This window comes from Ahaetulla prasina, chromosome 4 (assembly GCF_028640845.1).
Source record: "Ahaetulla prasina isolate Xishuangbanna chromosome 4, ASM2864084v1, whole genome shotgun sequence".
In the NCBI taxonomy this organism is placed as follows: domain Eukaryota; kingdom Metazoa; phylum Chordata; class Lepidosauria; order Squamata; family Colubridae; genus Ahaetulla; species Ahaetulla prasina.
The window spans coordinates 50,326,720-50,346,126 of NC_080542.1; the positions used below are offsets into that span (position 1 = coordinate 50,326,720).

The following is a 19,407-nucleotide window of genomic DNA, read 5'->3' on the forward strand; positions in this document are numbered from 1 at the left end:
TAAAATCGTTCAGCTGAGGGACGGTCTGGACCGAATTTGGGATGATCCAAGCGAGGGAGAGGAGGCACGTCTTGTTGAGCACATTTGGGATGAGTTTGACCCTGTGGCTCCCGAGGACGTGGACAGGTTGTTGGGGAGGTTTCACGGCACGACATGTTTACTGGACCCGTGCCCTTCCTGGCTGGTACTGGCCACTCAGGCAGTGACACGAGGCTGGCTCCAGAGGATTATCAACGCTTCCTTGTTGGACGGGGTTTTCCCTGCCGCCTTGAAAGAGGCGATGGTGAGACCCCTCCTTAAGAAGCCCTCTTTGGACCCAGCTATTTTGAGTAATTATCGTCCAGTCTCCAACCTTCGTTTTGTTGCGAAGGTTGTAGAGAGTGCCGTGGCGCGACAGCTGCCCCAACACCTGGATGAAGATGTCTATCTAGACCCGTTCCAGTCCGGCTTCCAACCCGGATACAGCACGGAGACAGCTTTGGTCGCATTGGTGGATGATCTCTGGAGGGACAGGGACAGGGGATGTTCCTCTGCCCTGGTCCTATTAGACCTCTCAGCGGCGTTCGATACCATCGACCATGGTATCCTGCTGCGCCGGTTGGGGGGATTGGGAGTGGGAGGCACCGTATATCGGTGGTTCTCCTCCTATCTCTCCGATCGGTCGCAGACGGTGTTGACAGGGGGGCAGAGGTCGACCGCGAGGGGCCTCACTTGTGGGGTCCCGCAGGGGTCACTTCTCTCGCCCCTGTTGTTCAACATCTATATGAAGCCGTTGGGTGAGATCATCAGTGGTTTCGGGGTGAGATACCAGCAGTACGCTGACGACACCCAGCTGTACTTTTCCACCCCGGACCACCCCAATGAAGTTGTTGAAGTGCTGTCCCGGTGTTTGGAGGCTGTACGGGTCTGGATGGGGAGAAACAGGCTCAAGCTTAATCCCTCCAAGACGGAGTGGCTGTGGATGCCGGCACCCCGATTCAGTCAGCTGCAGCCGCGGCTGGCTGTTGGAGGCGAGTTACTGGCCCCAAAGGATAGGGTGCGCAACTTGGGTGTCCTCCTGGACGATCGGCTGTCGTTTGAAGATCATTTGACGGCCGTCTCCAGGAGGGCCTTCCACCAGGTTCGCCTGGTTCGGCAGTTGCGCCCCTTCCTTGATCGGATGCCTTATGCACAGTCACTCATGCGCTCGTTACCTCTCGCTTGGATTACTGTAATGCTCTCTACATGGGGCTCCCCTTGAAGTGCGCTCGGAGACTTCAGTTAGTCCAGAATGCAGCTGCGCGGGTTATAGAGGGAGCTACGCGTAGCTCCCATGTAACACCGCTCCTGCGCAGCCTGCACTGGCTGCCTGTGGCCTTCCGGGTGCACTTTAAGGTGTTGGTTATGACCTTTAAAGCGCTCCATGGCTTAGGACCTGGGTACTTACGGGACCGCCTGCTGTTACCACACGCCTCCCACAGACCCGTACGCTCCCATAGAGAGGGACTTCTCAGGGTGCCGTCCGCCAAACAATGTCGGCTGGCGGCCCCCAGGGGAAGGGCCTTCTCTGTGGGGGCTCCCACACTCTGGAACGAGCTTCCCCCGGGTTTACGCCAAATACCTGACCTTCGGACATTTCGTCGCGAACTCAAGACCCATCTTTTTATCCGCGCGGGGCTGGCTTAAATTGGGATTTTAATGTTAAATTTATTAATTTTAAACGGGGTCTTAGCATGGTAAATTTTAATCACTGGGCTAATTAATTAAGTTTTTTAAATCGTATTTTAAACTTGTATATTGTATTGTCGGTTTTATTATGCCAGTACACCGCCCTGAGTCCTTCGGGAGAAGGGCGGTATAAAAATCAAATAAAATAAATAAATAAATAAAATAAACCACAATTAAAATGAATATATTGCCAAGATAATTGTACTTATTTCAAACAATTCTGATAAAATTGGAAAAAAATATTTTGAGGAACTTAATAAAACAATATTAAAATATATCTGGCAAGAGAAAAAAGCAAGAATTAGCTTTAAATGATTCAATGATTCAAGAAATAATGATTCAAGAAATAGAGGAGGTTTTGGATTACCAAATTGGGAATTGTATTACCAGGCCGCAATATTAACATGGATGAAAGAATGGATTGGATTATTGATTTTGGAGGGACACGACTTGCGACTGGGTTGGCATGATTTCTTGTGGTATGGGAAAAGTAAGATACATGGTTACTTTCAAAGACATTACATAAGGAATGCACTATTGTTAGTACGGGAGAAAATTAGAGAGCAACATTATTTGAGGATACCAGTTCTCAATGAAAGCACCGATTCACCCAAGTGTTATTAACATGGGAAATATCGTTAGATATAAAGATACTGAATGAAAAGGGGAAGCTCAAAACTAAACAAAAACTGAGTGATGAAGAAATTGATATGGCATGGTATTCACAAGTGCAGATATGCTCTAGATATGAGAAAGATGTTAAATTATATGGTTTCTATAAAGAATTAACAGAATTAGGTAAGATACTAACAGGGACAGAAGAAAGATTGATAAAGTAACTGTACAGTTACTTATTGGGCATTAAACTAGAAGATGAACAAGTGAAGGAGATAATGATAGCATGGGCAAAAAAAATTGGTTACACAATAGAATTAGATAAATGGCAGAAACTGTGGGACAGGAACTATAAATTAACAATGTCAACTGCAAATAAAGAAAATCTGTATAAGATGTTTTATAGATGGTACTTTGCACCAGCGAGGTTGGCGAAGATGTTTAAAGATAAGTCAGCTAAATGTTGGAAGGGCCATCAGATACCTGGATCTTATTATCATATATGGTGGACATGTGTAGAAGCAAAAAAATACATACATGGCTGGAAAAAATGACAAAGCAGCACACTGATTTAAAATATTTTAAAAAAATTAAAATATTTTTGTTGGGGATTTTTCCTGAAACTTATAGTAAAGGGAATGCATATTTAATTATCCATGTATTAACTGCAACTAGAATTGTATTTGCGCAAAAGTGGAAAAGTGAAGCAATCCTTACTGATAAGAATGTGATTAGGAAAATATTAGAATGTGCAGAAATGAATAGATTAACATTTGCAATTAAGGAGAAAGAACAAACTGAGTATTATATGACATGGGAATTATTTTATGGATGGTTAGAGAATAAAAATGGAAGTTAGAAATAAAAGGAGATCAGTGAAATGTAGAAATGTATCAATGTAATGAATACTGTTGTAAATTTTGATTGTTATTTCACGGAGATATTTGTACCCAGACAACACACTATTTAATGGAAGACGGAATGTTCATATTAAATAAGAAAAGACCCGAATATGCCAAGACCTACATACCTATACCTGTGAAAACCTACAAAAACTATATATATGTATGTATGTATGTATGTATGTATGTATGTATGTATGTATGTATGTAGGTCTTTGGTTATTCGGGTTTTCTCCCACATAAAATTGGAAGTGTCTTGGCGATGTTTCGACGAAGCTGAAGCTTGAAGATGATGAATGAGACTTCGTCGAAACGTCGCCAAGACACTTCCAATTTTACATATATGTAAAATTGGAATTTATATATATGTATGTAGGTCTTTGGTTATTCGGGTTTTCTCCCGCGTAAAATTGGAAGTGTCTTGGCGACGTTTCGACGAAGTCTCATTCGTCATCTTCAGGCTTCAGCTTCGTGCTTCTGGGAGCAATGTGTGATTGTAGTTGTTTCTTCCTTTTTAACTGCTAGTGGGGGTTTGAACTGATTGGGTGGGAGCTTGGCTGTGCTCTGATTGGCTGGGGGTTTTTTGTGCTCTGATTGGCTGGGGGGGTGTCCTGTTTGGGTGGGGGCTTGGTTGTGCTCAGATTAATGTGAGTTGCAGGGGGATTTGAGCTGGTGAGTTGCATTGCTGTTGTTTGGCTTCGTGTTTGTGGTCGTGCTACATCTTCATAGTGGGTGTCTGTCTGCTGTATGTATGGATTGGAGGGGTTTGAAATGGCTAATGTTGCAGCTGCGGTCTGGCTTCTGGTCCTTGGTCGTGCTTCCTGATCAGTGTGGGTTTGGGTCTGCTTTCTGGGTGGATGTGTGGTGGTGACATCCTGTGTGGACCTCGTGAGTGTGGGTCTGGTGTCATTCCTCGTGTTAGGGACTCGTTTGTCAATAAGGGCGGGTTTCCAAATGGCTGGTAGGCGGGAGGTATCATCTTGTTTGTTCATGCTGTGTGGGCGTTTTTCTATCTCGATGGCTTCTCTGATTATTCTGTTGTTAAAGTATTCAATTTTGGCGATAGTTATGGTCTTTTTAAAGTCAATATCGTGTCCTGTGGCTTTAAGGTGTTGGACCAGGGAAGAAGTTGGTTCCTCTTTTTTTTTTGACTGAGTTCTTGTGTTCTTCAATGCGTGCACTTATTCTTCTGTTGATTTGTCCGATGTATGTGGTGGGGCAGGCGGTGCATGGGATTTCATATACTCCTTGATTTTCTAACTCAATTTTGTCTTTGGGGTTTCTTAGGATGGTGGATATTTTTTGGTTTGTGCAGAATGCTGTCTTGATCTTATGTTTGTGGAGGATCTTGCTGATTCTGTCTGTGGTGCCTTTTATATATGGGAGGAGGGCTGTGCCGTTTTCTTGTTCTCTGTCTTGGATTTTAGTGGGGGGTTCTTTATGGATTAGTTTGGTAATCTTATTTCTCTGGAATCCATTGGATGTTAGTACATTTGTGAGAGTGTGTAGTTCGGTTTTTAGGTGTTGTTCGTCAGCTAAGCGTTTTGTTCTAGAGATGAGTGTCTTGGCTACGGAGTTGATCTCTGCTGGGTGGTGGTGTGAGAGTGCGTGCAGATAGCGGTTTGTGTGTGTTTTCTTCTGGTAGATGGTGTGTCCTAGGGAGCCATTGGGTTTCTTGTAGACTAAGACATCTAGGAAGGAAAGTTGGTTGTTGTAATCAGAGAAGCCATCGAGATAGAAAAACGCCCACACAGCATGAACAAACGAGATGATACCTCCCGCCTACCAGCCATTTGGAAACCCGCCCTTATTGACAAACGAGTCCCTAACACGAGGAATGACACCAGACCCACACTCACGAGGTCCACACAGGATGTCACCACCACACATCCACCCAGAAAGCAGACCCAAACCCACACTGATCAGGAAGCACGACCAAGGACCAGAAGCCAGACCGCAGCTGCAACATTAGCCATTTCAAACCCCTCCAATCCATACATACAGCAGACAGACACCCACTATGAAGATGTAGCACGACCACAAACACAAAGCCAAACAACAGCAATGCAACTCACCAGCTCAAATCCCCCTGCAACTCACATTAATCTGAGCACAACCAAGCCCCCACCCAAACAGGACACACCCCCAGCCAATCAGAGCACGAAAAAACCCCCATCCAATCAGAGCACAGCCAAGCTCCCACCCAATCAGTTCAAACCCCCACTAGCAGTTAAAAAGGAAGAAACAGCTACAATCACACATTGCTCCCAGAAGCACAAAGCTGAAGCCTGAAGATGACGAATGAGACTTCGTCGAAACGTCGCCAAGACACTTCCAATTTTACGCGGGAGAAAACCTGAATAACCAAAGACCTACATACAAACACCCGCGAAAACCTCAGAAAACACACATATATATATATATGTTTTCTGAGGTTTGTTTGGCATGGCGATAGTTCTGGTCTTTTTAAAGTATACATGTATGTATGTATGTATGTATGTATGTATATGTATATGTATATGTATGTATGTATGTATATGTATATGTATATAAAAATTGCTTTATATTTAAAACCTTGAGGAAAGTCTTGAGGAATGTTATTCTCTTTTTATTTCAGGCTTTTGTTCTTTGCTCAGTGTCATTCCTTTTGTGTGTTTATTTTACTATATTTTATTTATCCCCTTCTCATACCTGGAATATCAAAGTCTTAGCACAAGTTCCCATTAGTAAGTAATATTTGGGTTTGCTTGAGTTGGCCAACCACACTATGGAAACAGAAAAGGGCTGCTTCAAATTATCTTCAGTAGAGATTGCCACTATAACAGGAAAGTTATTTTCCTATCTTTGAAATATCAACTCTTGGATAAAACTCTGAGAACAATATGGTACCTACTGGTATGGTAGCAATATGGAAACTACTGAAATCATAGTAAGATACTTAATTGTGCGACATCTATAAATAGCTTTTTGCTGAAATAGTACCTATTCTTACAAATGCTCCCCCCTCCGCACACAAATAAATCATGCATTGACTTAGCTACAATTTAGATAGATGTTAAGAATATCTTTATTCTCCTCAGTATTTACAAGTTCACAACAGTACAATTGAACTGTTTATAGCAGAGGTGTCGAACTGGCGGCCTGCAAGCCAGATGCGTCACACACAGGCTACGTTTACTCCAGCTCCGCAAAGGCAAAAAAAGTCATTTATTTATTTATTTATTTAATTTATATACCGCCCTTCTCCCGAAGGACTCAGTCATGATACATTGCAATATGTCACATGATGTGATTGAGTTTGACACCTGTGATTTATAGCTACAGATGATTTTTTTTTCAATTAGATTATTTTACATGTGGAAGTAAGCAAAAATTGTATGGAAAAATTTTAAACATGTTGCATCAAGAAATGTGAACCATTTACATTAACAGATTTGTTCCTGTTTGCTCTCTGTGTTCTTTTGCAGAAAATACCGGAAATCTAAGCCAGCATTATTATTATCTATTCCAAATGTTTCTATCATCTTTTGAGTTCTTACATGATCTGGGCTTGGGGAACATAGCTTTTACTTCCTTCTCATAAACAGATCACACTCTTGGAGTTTTCTCAATGCTAGAAGGAAGATTAATGCTGGAGGTACTCTTTGATATTCTGATCCCAAAATGTCCTATTGAAATCTTACGCTGATTTTTGTTGTTGATACAATCAAGGTAAGAATGACTTAGTAATGAAATAAACAGGTAGTTGTCAAAGCTCACCTTTCCTGAATTAGGAATGTCTTACCTTGGATGCCAAGTTGTCCACTAAGGAAATCATTGAGTTCTTAAAAAGTGTAGCAGCAGTCAGTGGCCGCTTGGTCACTTCTGTTATACTCAGTTTGCCTTCTGGCCACATCTTTTTAAGCACAGGGTTGGAACTACAAAATACAAGAATGAATTAGAAAAGGCAACAATATAGTCATATTTGGCCTATTCTAGGTAAAGAAACAAATGGATAGTTAAAGTTATTCCTACCTGTTATACATCAAACGCTTGAAGTCTTGAAATAAGGAATCCTTATTTTTATCAATGAATCCTGTGACCGAATAACTGATAAATATAAAAAAGTGGTAGTTAGCTGCACTGAACTACTTGGGTAGAACTACTACTTGGACTCAGAAAATAAGACACCCCCCCCACAATAAATAGAAATCAACAAAAAAAAATATCTAAAAAGTCTAATGAAAATGGATAATATTCAAAACATAATGGTAAGAAAAAAAGTGTTCAAGAAACAACATTCAGTTTTCCAATACTACAGTAAATATTCCTTCTTCTCTTCATCATCAGTGTCATCTTTAGAAATTTTAAATACTTATAATGCAACTGGACCAAAATGAATAATCAAGAGATACTTTTAGTTGTTTACAATGCCATTTTGCAATCTCAGGTAATCTAATTTTCCCTTGCAATAATTAAGCCATAAACTGATTTTAAATATTTGTATCTCTTAAATCAGTGGTGGGTTTCAAATAATTTCACCACCAATCCACCAAAAATGTGAGCATGTACATGAGCACGGCTTCCGTGCAAGCATGCGTGTATGGCTTCCATGCATGCATGCATGTATGGCTTTCACCACGCAGCGAGGCTCAACTGAGCTGCCTTTTGGGGCCTGCTCCCCTCCATCTCTGCTACCCAGGGCAGCGGCTGCTTCTCTCTGCACTGCTGGGAGAGCATCTTGTGCAATTTAGCAGCTGTGAGCTGCCACTTTCTTCTAAGTCCCATTCGGAAAGCGCTGCGGCTGAAAGAAATAGCATGCAACATGGCTGCTGCTTCTCTGTGCCACAGTGCTTTCTTGGTGAGACTTAGAGGAAAGTGGTGGCTCACAGCTGCTAAACTGCACAAGATGCTCTCGCTCTCCCAGCAAGAGCAGCAGCAGAGAGAAGCAGCTGTCGACCTGAGCACATGGAGCATCTCCACGAGCAAGGCTTGGCAAGGGACAGAAGAAGTGGCTGCAGTATCTCTGCTGCAGCGCTTTCTGAATGGGACTTCTTATAGGTAAGAAGAACCGTCTGGTTCATTCCCAAACCGCTTTGGCCCTCCTGCATCCCCGCTGCCCCCCTTGCATCCCTTTGGCCTAGCGCAGCAGGCCACAGGCTGAATAAATTGCTTTGGCTCGGGAAGCCATAGTTTGAGGCCAGGGGGGCATGTGGCCAGAGGCCTGGGACAAGGCCGGAGAGGGGGAATAGCACGTTCCTCGACCCGGTTAAGGTGAATGGTGAGCGAGTGGAGCTCCAGGCCAAAGCCGGAGAATGGTGCATCCCCTGACCCAAGGCAAAGGGAGACTGGGTGGCATGCAGGCAGAAAGATGGTGATTGGCAAGAGCTAAGCCTGAAAGGCGGCTGAGCCTTATCATGTCCACCCTGAGGCGGCCCTTCGGACAAGCGCCTTATCTTCCCAGGCAGCCACAGTGAGCAGAACGGGCAAGGCATGAATATCAGCTGGGCGGCATGACCAGCATGGTAGATCACAATGGAGACAGGCAAGCTGGTGACACCCCGTGGGACAGTGGGAGGCAGATAGTTGGGCCACGACACAGTTTACCCAGGCCGATCAGGGCCACTCAGCTGGGCCGCGGGCACCGCATTGGAAGCCAGGCAAGCTGGCTAGCCTGCAGAGACCATGTGGTCAATGCACACAAGGAGCCAAACTGAAGCAACTGCTATGCTGGGGAGGCGAGATGAGAAGTGACTAGACAGAGCGGGGCGGTGGAGTGAGCGGGCAGCTGGGGCAGGATCAGGCAGGGTGGGATTTGCCGGTTCTCTGAACTGCTCCAAATTTTCACTACCGGTTCACCCAAACCTGTGCAAAGTGGCTGAATGCCACCTCTGCCATGTATGACATGCAGAAAGTCTTTAGTTTATCATGGGAATAAGTGTCAAAATTATACCTCTGCCGTAACATTTTCCTAATATGTTTTGTACATCTTAATGCAGGAAATACAATAGAATTAGACCTAAATATAAAATCAAGCTGTCAGCCTAACACCAAAAAAGAGGCATATTATAGAGGTCACAGTTTTCTAATTGACTTCACAAAAAGTCTTTGCTGCAACTAAACTGACAATGCGTTATTACCAAATTATTATTTTTTAAATGCAAAACTAAATTTGTGCAATATAGAAGGAATTTTGATGGAGAATTACCCAGTTAATGGTATCAGGTTTTAAGGAAAGTTAGAAACGTTTGTTATCATTGAAAAACTGGTGCAGCAAAACAAACAAACAAACTAACTAACAAACAATTCCTTAAATTGTGCTTCGCCATAAAGCTGCTGTTTCAGCTGAAATGACTGTTTATCCTGCTTTGGAAGATGGCAAAGCTGTATTTCTGTTCTTCTCCTTTTTCCATATTTCATCTTGTCTTTTATTTACCTTAACTTCATAGCATACATTTAAATTGGGGGTGGGGGAGAGGCATATTTATATTTCCGTAGTATAAAGGCTATACTACTAAAACTACTAGATGCGGTGGCTCAGGGGCTAGGACGTTGAGCTTGTCGATCGAAAGGTCGGCAGCTCGGCAGTTCGAATCCCTAGTGCTGCCGTGTAACGGGATGAGCTCCCGTTACTTGTCCCAGCTTCTACCAACCTAGCAGTTTCTAAAGCATGTAAAAATGCAAATAGAAAAAATAGGGACCACCTTTGGTGGGAAGGTAACAGCATTCCATGCCCCTTTGGCATTGAGTCATGCCGGCCACATGACCACGGAGATGTCTTCGGACAGCGCTGGCTCTTCGGCTTTGAAACGGAGATGAACACCGCCCCCTAGAGTTTGGAACGACTAGCACGTATGTGCGATGGGAACCTTTACCTTTACCTAGTATAAAGGCTATACTACTAAAACTATCTTCTGTGCTATTAAGTACTTTTTTGTTGTTTAGTATTATCAACTCTATGAGTTGTGTCCTACTCTCAGCAAAGGCTTTTTCCAATTCTTAAACTGGAAGTACTAGGAAGCATTTGGGTTGGACTTTCAACCTGCATATTCTCTCAGTAATTAATGTCCCAGTTTTCTACAACCCTGTCAAAACTCATAAATTACTGTTTCAGAATTATACCATAGTAATTACATTATATTTCTATGACTAAGGAAACCTAAATCCTGGGAACTAACTGTTTTAGATCAGTTACTCTCATTTTCAGCCCAATATATCTCACAGAGCTGAAAAGGAAATCAGGTTTAATTTATCTTAATCTTTTGGAGAAAAGATGGAGGAGGAGGATAATATACTATCATGCGTGGAACAATAAGGCAGAAAATGGAGCACATGTCCTCAATAAAATGTCCAGATTTTTATAGTACAATATAGTATATACGCTATACCAATCACTTGGATATCATAATGAAATAATTTTAGACATTTTCCTACATTGCAATAAAGCAAAAGGAAGTACAGAAGGAAAAACAAAGGGCAACTATGCATTAAACTGTTTTAATAGGAATCAGGACAAGAAATATGAGAAACAAACTTACATAACATCTCCAGCATAATGCTTAATCCGAAAGTCTCTGTCAAATTCCAGGTTTTTATCTGTAGCACAAAGCTTAAAAACAAATGGATTAAAAAGTAATTATTGAAATGCAGTTGCTGGTAACTTTCAGCAGGTTTTCAGTTACAGTTCTGAATGAAGTCTAATTATTGCTACATCTAGTCCCGAAATGCTCCTTCCTTAATGCAGGTGCTACACAAGCTGTCTGTAAGACAAGGCAGTATCTTTCTTAGTGATTTGATACAATTTAGTGATAGAACACATGGGAAACAAATGCACATGATATTTATGAAGGGCCTTTTTCACAAAACATGACATTTACAAAGGGCTTTTTTCATTAAAAAAAAAAACACCTGGTGAACTAAATACAAAAGAGTATCAAACATTTTATATGCACACATCAGTAAATATATCAATTAATATAGAACTGTGATGATGGATATAGCCTTTTCAATATTTCCCTTATTGTTTTTAGTAAGGTATTGAAATACAACCTGTTTGATTGACCCTGTCTAACCCTTCATTCTATTTCACTGTTTGAAATATTGACCTGGCAATGATAGAGGTAAGAAATGTGCATTTAAAAATACAAATCTGTACAGTAAACATAATATGAAATACATGGAAGAAGTAGGATTTATATATCCACAGAAATGGAAAAAAAAGATATAAGCCACACTTTAATTCAAAGACTGAGATGAAGATGGATGAAAAATGGAAATTATTAAATCATCAATTTTAATTATTGGAAAAGTAAGGAGACAAGCTTGATCTGTAATTCTAAATAAATTGTGCTGCCAAACCATAATCATGCAGTTTTCATTAACAACAGAACATACTTCTCAATGCATAAGTATTAATTCAGAAGATGATTTTCTGCATAATGTTACGCATTTGTCTATTTAATTCAATGATCAATCAACACGTGTATTTTAACTGTGTGATAATGCTTTTTAAATCATCTTCAACTGTACTCCAGTTTGAACAATATTGCCTTCATTTAGTTTGATTTTAACAATGAGAGCAGTTGAGTTGTATGCTGATCAGTTTTGTATAGCATGGCAAACCGTTCTTCATTGTAGCACGAATGAACAGTACCTCCCTCCCATTTCCTCCAGCATAGGCACAAAAAAAAATATCAGATGCTTTCAGGTCCACTTTCACCAAACTTAGTCTGCTATCTTATTTAAAATTGTGATGAATTTTTACAATGATTGTTGAAAGAATCTAATTTTATAAAATACTGTATAGTTTGAACCTATTTAATCAGTCTATCAGTTTTAGATAAAGCATCAATGAAAAATGGAAATAAAAGGCTCACATTTCAGGTATGTTAGAAGATCATTCCAGTATGATTTTGATAATAATTATGATGATGATCTCCAAACTAATTAAATATACAGTGTCTTTCAAAAGGTAAGTTTCATGCATGTTTCATAGGAGTGGACCGAAACAGCTTACCATGAAACTCCTTAATTTACATTTGCTTGGGCTTTTTTGTTCTATGAGAAGCTTAATATTGTAGTTCTATTGTGTTAAACTTGAAGACAATCTTAGCAAATATGTGTTAAAAAATGTTTTACATTTAGATCTTATTATGAAGAATTTAATCAGTTTCATTAGTTTAAAAGTGCTACTGAAGTTAATTATCATGGTTCATCGCACAATCACCAGATGTTTAGAGTGGATTTGACTTTTTTATCCATCCATAAAGTCCTTCTCAAGGACCAGGGATAGGGAGATAATGTTTTTTAATGATGTTAAAAATATTGTTGCAGGATGTAAACTGTTCCAAGTGAAATCACCTTTTCCAATTGACTATTATTTAATAGTCTATCGCACAGTCAGCCAGATGTTCAGACTGGATTTGGCATTTCTGTCTACCTATCAAGTCCTTTCCAAAGACCTGGGATAGGCAGATGTAAATGTCTGATGGTGTTAGAGATATCATCACAGGATGGAAGCTGTTCCAAGTAAAGCTGCCCCTTGTAATTGACTGATGGTGAATTTGTCAATGCCAGTGGTGTTCAAGTGGTGCTCCAGTTGTTTTGAGATTGCACTCAAGGCATTATTACTATTGGAACTATCTTTGCTTACTTTTGCCACAGTCATTCTATTTCTATTTGTAGATCTTTGTATTTAGTGATCTTTTCTAGTTCTTTTTCTTCTATTCTGCTGTCTCCAGATACTGCCACATACACTATCCAATTTTTTTAAATTTTTCTTATCAACAATTGTTAAGTCTGGGGTATTAGGTGCCTGTCTGTTTGAATTCTTAAGTCCCCAAGCAATTTAGCTTCTTCATTTTTTATAATTCTCTATTTTATGGTTCTGCCAGTTCTTGCTTGCAGGAAAATGATATTTCTTGAAGATCTTCCAATAGAGCTCCTCCTCCTATTATTGTTGTTGTTGTTGTTATTGTTTACTTTATTCATTAAACATGAAACTCAGTCAACTGAACATTAAAAAATGCATCACAAATACTATTGGCTGGTGCTAATGGTTGATACGGGTTGCTGCCAAGTCCTAAGTATCAACCAAGTACCTTCTTAAGATGTACGATATTCCAAGTAACGCAGTTTTTTGCAATTTTTTGCTGGTGTTATTGCAGGAAGCTGCAATTTGTTGATGTATCTTATAAAATTATTGGACATGGTACCAAGTGCCCGGATGACAATGGGTATCACTGTTTTTGTTTTTGTTTTTTTATTTTTAGTATTATTATTTAATAATAATAATAAATTTTTATATTTTATATATAATTATATAATAACAATATTATTATTAATTTATTGTTGTTGTTATTGTTGTTAATTTTCAATTCAATTCACAGTCTGGGACTGGTAAAAACTTAACATTTCAAGCTCTGAACAAAGATCTAAGAGCTGTTAAGGTAGCATATTGAGTATATAGGCAGTTCCAAGTAGGATGATTTTTTTGCAGTTAGGATATTCAGGTCTAATAAGCTCAAAATTTCCATGTATTTAGGCAACCCTTTGGGTAATGCTCCAAGGGCTCCTATTACTATTGGTACAATCATTGATTTCTTCCTCCATGGTCACTCAAGTTCAATTTGCAAACCATGATATTTTATTATTTTTTCTAGCTGTTTCTCTTCAATTCGTAAATCACCTGGTATTGTAATATCAATGAACCAGACCTTTTTCTTTTCCACAATAGTGATGTCAGGCATGTTGTGGGACAGATGTTTGCCTGTATCCAAAAGTGTCACAGAATCTTGACTTGTTCATTTTAAAGAACTTTGTCAATTTGGTATTCCCAGTAATTTTTGCTGCATTTCAACTCAAACTTCTGGCAAAGCTTCCAATGTATGATTTTGGCAACTTGATCATGTTGTAGAAAATCAGTCTGTGAGATTTTGCTGTAGCCACTGATAAGGTGATCCACTGTTTCATCTTTCTTGTTGCATAAATGATATTTGTTGTTGTTGACATGTTTAATTTTTGCTTTCATGGAATTGGTCTGCAAGGCTTATTCTTGGACAACCAAAATGACGCCTTCACTTTCTTTCTTCAGCACTCTTGATCTCAACCACCTCCATGTTAGCTTTGTATCTACCTTTCCTTCAATGTCCTTCATGTATTGACTGTGCATAGACTTCTTTTTCCAGTTAGAAACTTGACGCTCTATTGTTTCCTTTCAATATTCTGTTTTCAATCTTATTTTCAAGAGGTTTCCCTTGTTTATCTAGTTCAGCAGAGGCTCTTTTGCTTTTCTTATGTAGTCATTTAAGTGGAGATTTTCCTCTTCCACAGTTTGTTTCACCTGTAAGAGTCTCTGCTGCCCTGAGTTCTTGGCAAGTACAATAGATCAATATCACATTTTGGGTGCAGAGCATGTGCACTGTCATTAGTTTTCTTGTCTTTTGATTCAAGTTATGAAGTTCTAGATGATGATGATGATTATTATTATTTCCAGTGGCTTTCTGTGTTTATAAAACAAGCAAACAATGGGTAAAACTGTAACTTTGCTATGTACTCCCTAAGCTATACCAATTCACAAAGAACTTTACTATTTCTGAATGTAAAAATGACACCACTTTAAATTTGTTAATAATGCAAAAGTGCTTGATCTCTACATTTCACTTAGAAGATAGAATCTATTAACTGCTAATTGGTGTACTTTCAAAAATGGTGTACTATTCTTAGTTGTTAACAATCCTAGAGGCAGCCCTAACAACCCTAAGGGCAACCTGAAATCTGTATAGTATTAAATAGTATCTGTTTAAACCAGCAATTAAATCTTACTCTATTTTATGGATATGACCAAATGAAGACTTTGTGGCTTCAGCAAAGCTACCATTTCCCTTTAACACTCCCCTTTCCCAGTGTTTTGTGTAACAAGCAGCCTTTTGAACAGCTCTAACAATTTGCTTTTGTTGCATTCTATTTGCTTCTAATGAAAATATTGTTCGACTACAGTTTCAAAAAGAATCTCTTCACCTTTCTGAAATAAAAACCTATACTCCATATTTTCTGCTCTTACTTGCTTAGGAAACATTACATGAATTTAAACTGGTCTCCTATTGGTTATAAATGACATCACTGTCTAGCCAGCTTCATGCTTCTGTTTTTCTCTTTAACATTGAAAAGTCTATGGCTCCCTCTGCTGGATATTAATTTTCTCCCCTTTGGAAATAACTAAAGATTATTTATAGCAGAGGAGTACTTCAAACCATAGGCTTGAGATTTTTCTCTCTCAATCTGTGAATCTTAGCTATGCATTCTGTATGTGCCAATTGGTTCCTTCCTTTAACTAATGTCACCATAACAATATCAGCCAACAAATGCTATAGTTCAGTTTGAGTCCCAAATCATTGAAGTCAGATCCACATATGGATGGAATATGTGAAAATATTGTGATCCACATATGGATGTGAATATGTGAAAATTCATGTATTTTCAACTTAGCCATAACACCTACAAGTTTATGGCTTGGCGTGGATTAAAAAGTATGTTCTAGTTCTTAAAATCCCAATAGGATTAAATATATACTGAATGAGACACCATGAAGAAGGGAAGATGGATGAGGCAGCATTGGGCTAGTTATGAGCTTTCTTCCATATCTACACGCTGAGGCCATCAGAGAGAAAGTAGCCTTCCACTCTGATGAAATGGCACTTGCTGAACTTGATAATATGCCTTGGTCAACTTGATAATAAAGAAAATATTGTGTGGATTTTGTTTTTTATGATCTTTTGTTCTATTTTTTGTTTTTGTACGGTGTTTTTAGAGACCGCAATTTCAATTGTACACTTTTCTTTGATCCTCTCCAGGAAGATAAAATGCTTTAAGAAAAAAAATCAATGTCATAAACCCTGAAAACTATGCTTTTCAAAATTTCTTGGCATATGTTTAGAAGCAGTGGTATAATATGAAGCTAAATGACTATTTTGTGTAAACTGATCTGATTCAATTAAGAAAGGACAAGATAAAACATTTCAATATTAAGTAAAAAAAAAGCCGAGTCTAATGTCAGAATTATAGTTAATGCCAGATTAGACAAAAATACCTTTCTGCTGGAAAAGTGAGCATGCTTGCCCAACTTCTTATTAAGAGCCTCCAAGAACATTTCATCTGTGACTTTTCCAACATTCATGCATGCATCATCCAAATTGGCGATGATTCCCTTGTGTTGCAGCTCCACAAGATCAACAATAATCTGGTTGTTGAAGTAGTCAATCTACAGAATATTTGAGAACAAATACTAAAGAGAACTCAGTGAGGAAAAGTACACTGCACTACTAGAATTAGTAATATGAAAAGAAATGAGGAGGTATAAATTTAAATTTCCTTCAGATGCCGTTCCTATTTTGAAACGCGGTGAGATTTATTCTAAATTCATACACAATATTTCAGGCAGATTTAAACCAAACTATTCAGCAACATTTTGAAACTGTTTTCTAAATCTAGAGAAATCTGAAGAATAAAAAAGTATTGATATGGTATTCTAGGTGGTTGACATGGTAAATGTATATTCCAAGTTTTATCTCCTTTATGTACTTTATACCAATAATACTAAAGGTAGAAACCCTCTATTCTATCGAAGTTAGAGTGCAGTCTCAGAATCTTGGGAAAAATTATTAAATATACGGGGTCCCTGTGGATTTTACTCCACTAGTTGTTGCTGATTATAGGGGGCATTGCTAATTTCAGTTTCATTAAATACTTGGGCAGTGATTATATTTTTGTCCTGCCTGAAGTAAGTAATATTTCCCTCTTCTGCACTGATTCTAAGAAGCAGATATTTATTAATTTTATTATAGAGCATTGTTTGGCATTGCAAAGGTTATCTAAACAAAATAGATGGTGTGGATTTATTTTGATTAGGTTCAGGCCTTGATTATTTTGGGGATTGGGGAATGGAGAACTAGACAGTGTGAACAAGCTGCTGCTGGTTCTGTGGTTTTGGATTCTCTTTAGTATGCCATTGACCAACCTGAGCTGACTGGTGGGTATAAAGTACCATTTTATAATAATTCAAAATTTCCTGATAAGTCAGTCTCCAAAGGCAATGCTGGGAATTTTGGCTTGAAATCATCTGCATTATACCATGGCACCATACAAGGATATCAATTTTCTATGTACTAAAACTATTGAGAAATGCACTATATCCCAGATATTTAGGGGAAGATATCATTAGTATGCAGATACATTTTTTTCCATCTTGTGTTTAAATATGGGTATCATGAACCAGCATGAGAATCAGGATCAGCCAGATGTTGCTGTTTAAACAAAGCTAGATGCACTTGCAATCTCTTTGAAGAAGCAATTACCTTATATAGGAATATTCCTCACTCAATCATGATTTAATGATAACCATTACTGGAGTACACCAAACTGTGATATTCTTTTTTTTTATTCTATTCTTTTTTTATTAGACTATTGTAATAACTTCTACATGGGACATTCCTTGAAAACCCATTAAAAGTTAAATTTGGCACAAAATATTCACTTTGCTTGTATTCTATTCATTCTCAAGATTCTACATAGCTAACAATTTCAATATATAATGTTTCCAAACACATGCAATTCCAGACACAATGAAAGCTCAAGGAAGATTAAAAAAATACAAATGACATGCATACAGGAACCTCACCTTCAGTTATTAGGTGTGCAAGTGGAAACAGATAAATCTTTACAATTTTCCTAAAGCCTAAGAGAGATGAAGCTGATTGCACCTCTGCCAGGAAGCAGTTCAAAGGAAATAGGCAACTATTAAAAATGCCCACTTTCAAGGCCCCATTAGATAACAATCCAATAGGGATGGGATCTGGAAGGAGTTGATCATATTTAGTTTGGTGGACAGGGAGATTAATCCAGAAATATTCTGAGCCGCGGTGGCACAATGGTTAGAATGTAGTACTGCAGGCTATTTCTGCTGACTGCCAGCTACCAGCAGTTCAATTCTGACCGGCTCAAGGTTGACTCAGCCTTCCATCTGAGGTCGGTAAAATGAGGACCCAGATTATTGGGGGCAATATGCTGACTCTGTAAACCGCTTCAAGAAGGCTGTAAAGCACTGCGAAGCGGTATATAATTCTAAGTACTATTGCTACTCTGTATTCATGAATTTATATCCATAAATACATGGCTGCAGGAGCAGAGAGTGTTCTCAAAGATCATAGTCTATTATACCATTGATACTGCAGCTGCCTTGCTTATCAGTCTGCTTCCAGGCATAAATCAGAGTGCTGATTATAATCTTTATAACCTTGCTTTGGGATCAAAGTATTTAAAAGATTATTTCTCTATGGTCTCATTTAGCCTATTTAACAGCTGAAAAAGTCTTCCTTGAAGTTCTACATTTCTATCCCTTTCCTCAAATCCAGTTATAACAGAAATAGTTTTTCTTGAAAACCATCCCCATTTTCTCTACCTTCTTAACTGGGTAAATTTGTCTGCTTTCAATTTTCAGTCTTTTCCTTCACGGCTTTTACAGGCTTTATTGACTGGTTTTCTAGTGGTTGTTTCCTTTAGATTTGATGTTTTAAATAAGCATACTGAATCCCCCTCCCCATACTGCATTTTAAATTTTAATTTGGGGGTCGGGTAACTGAGCGCTTCTGAGCAGACCATGTAAATGTACTCACATGCTTCCAAGGAATCCCTTCTCGCTGATATTCTTCCTGTTCTTGCTTCAAAACAAGTTGAATGAAGAGCTGTTGCAACTTCTCATTGCAGTAGTTAATGCAGAATTGTTCAAAACTATAAAAGGAAAAATCAGTAAATAATGTCTTAAATCCTCCTATGAACCAATATATGCTTGACTGTCTCAAGATATTTCACCTGTTATTGTCAAAGATCTCAAAGCCATAGATATCAAGAACTCCAATCACTGTATTTTTGCCATGAACAGTGCTGTTGTAATCTTTCACTGCAATCCCATCATTGATATGCGTCACAATCCAGCAGAAAAGGCGCTCATATATTGCCTACAAACCAAAGTACATCATCAATTTTATTTCCTGGTTTAGAACCCAGATTTAGTAAGCCTGTATTTTTGTATCAGGTCACTGTAGCCTTATAAAAAAAAACTGGGAATCATCCAGTTCTAACTTATTCAGCAGTAAAAATCTTATGAGACTTAAACAAGTAAGCTGCAAATAAAGCTGTTCTTTTGTTGTAA

General features: G+C 38.9%; 1 protein-coding gene across 1 annotated transcript in view; it reads right to left on the reverse strand.

The window, feature by feature from the left end:
- Positions 1 to 19,407, reverse strand: part of MYO1D (myosin ID) — a 180,024-nt gene that overhangs the window by 116,010 nt on the left and 44,607 nt on the right. Inside the window, exons 9-14 of the mRNA XM_058180229.1 lie at positions 19,068 to 19,213; positions 18,872 to 18,986; positions 16,291 to 16,461; positions 10,742 to 10,812; positions 7,239 to 7,313; positions 7,009 to 7,141 (exon numbers count right to left, since the gene is read on the reverse strand). Of these exons, the coding sequence (XP_058036212.1) occupies positions 7,009 to 7,141; positions 7,239 to 7,313; positions 10,742 to 10,812; positions 16,291 to 16,461; positions 18,872 to 18,986; positions 19,068 to 19,213 (711 nt within the window). The remainder of the gene's footprint in view (positions 1 to 7,008; positions 7,142 to 7,238; positions 7,314 to 10,741; positions 10,813 to 16,290; positions 16,462 to 18,871; positions 18,987 to 19,067; positions 19,214 to 19,407) is intronic.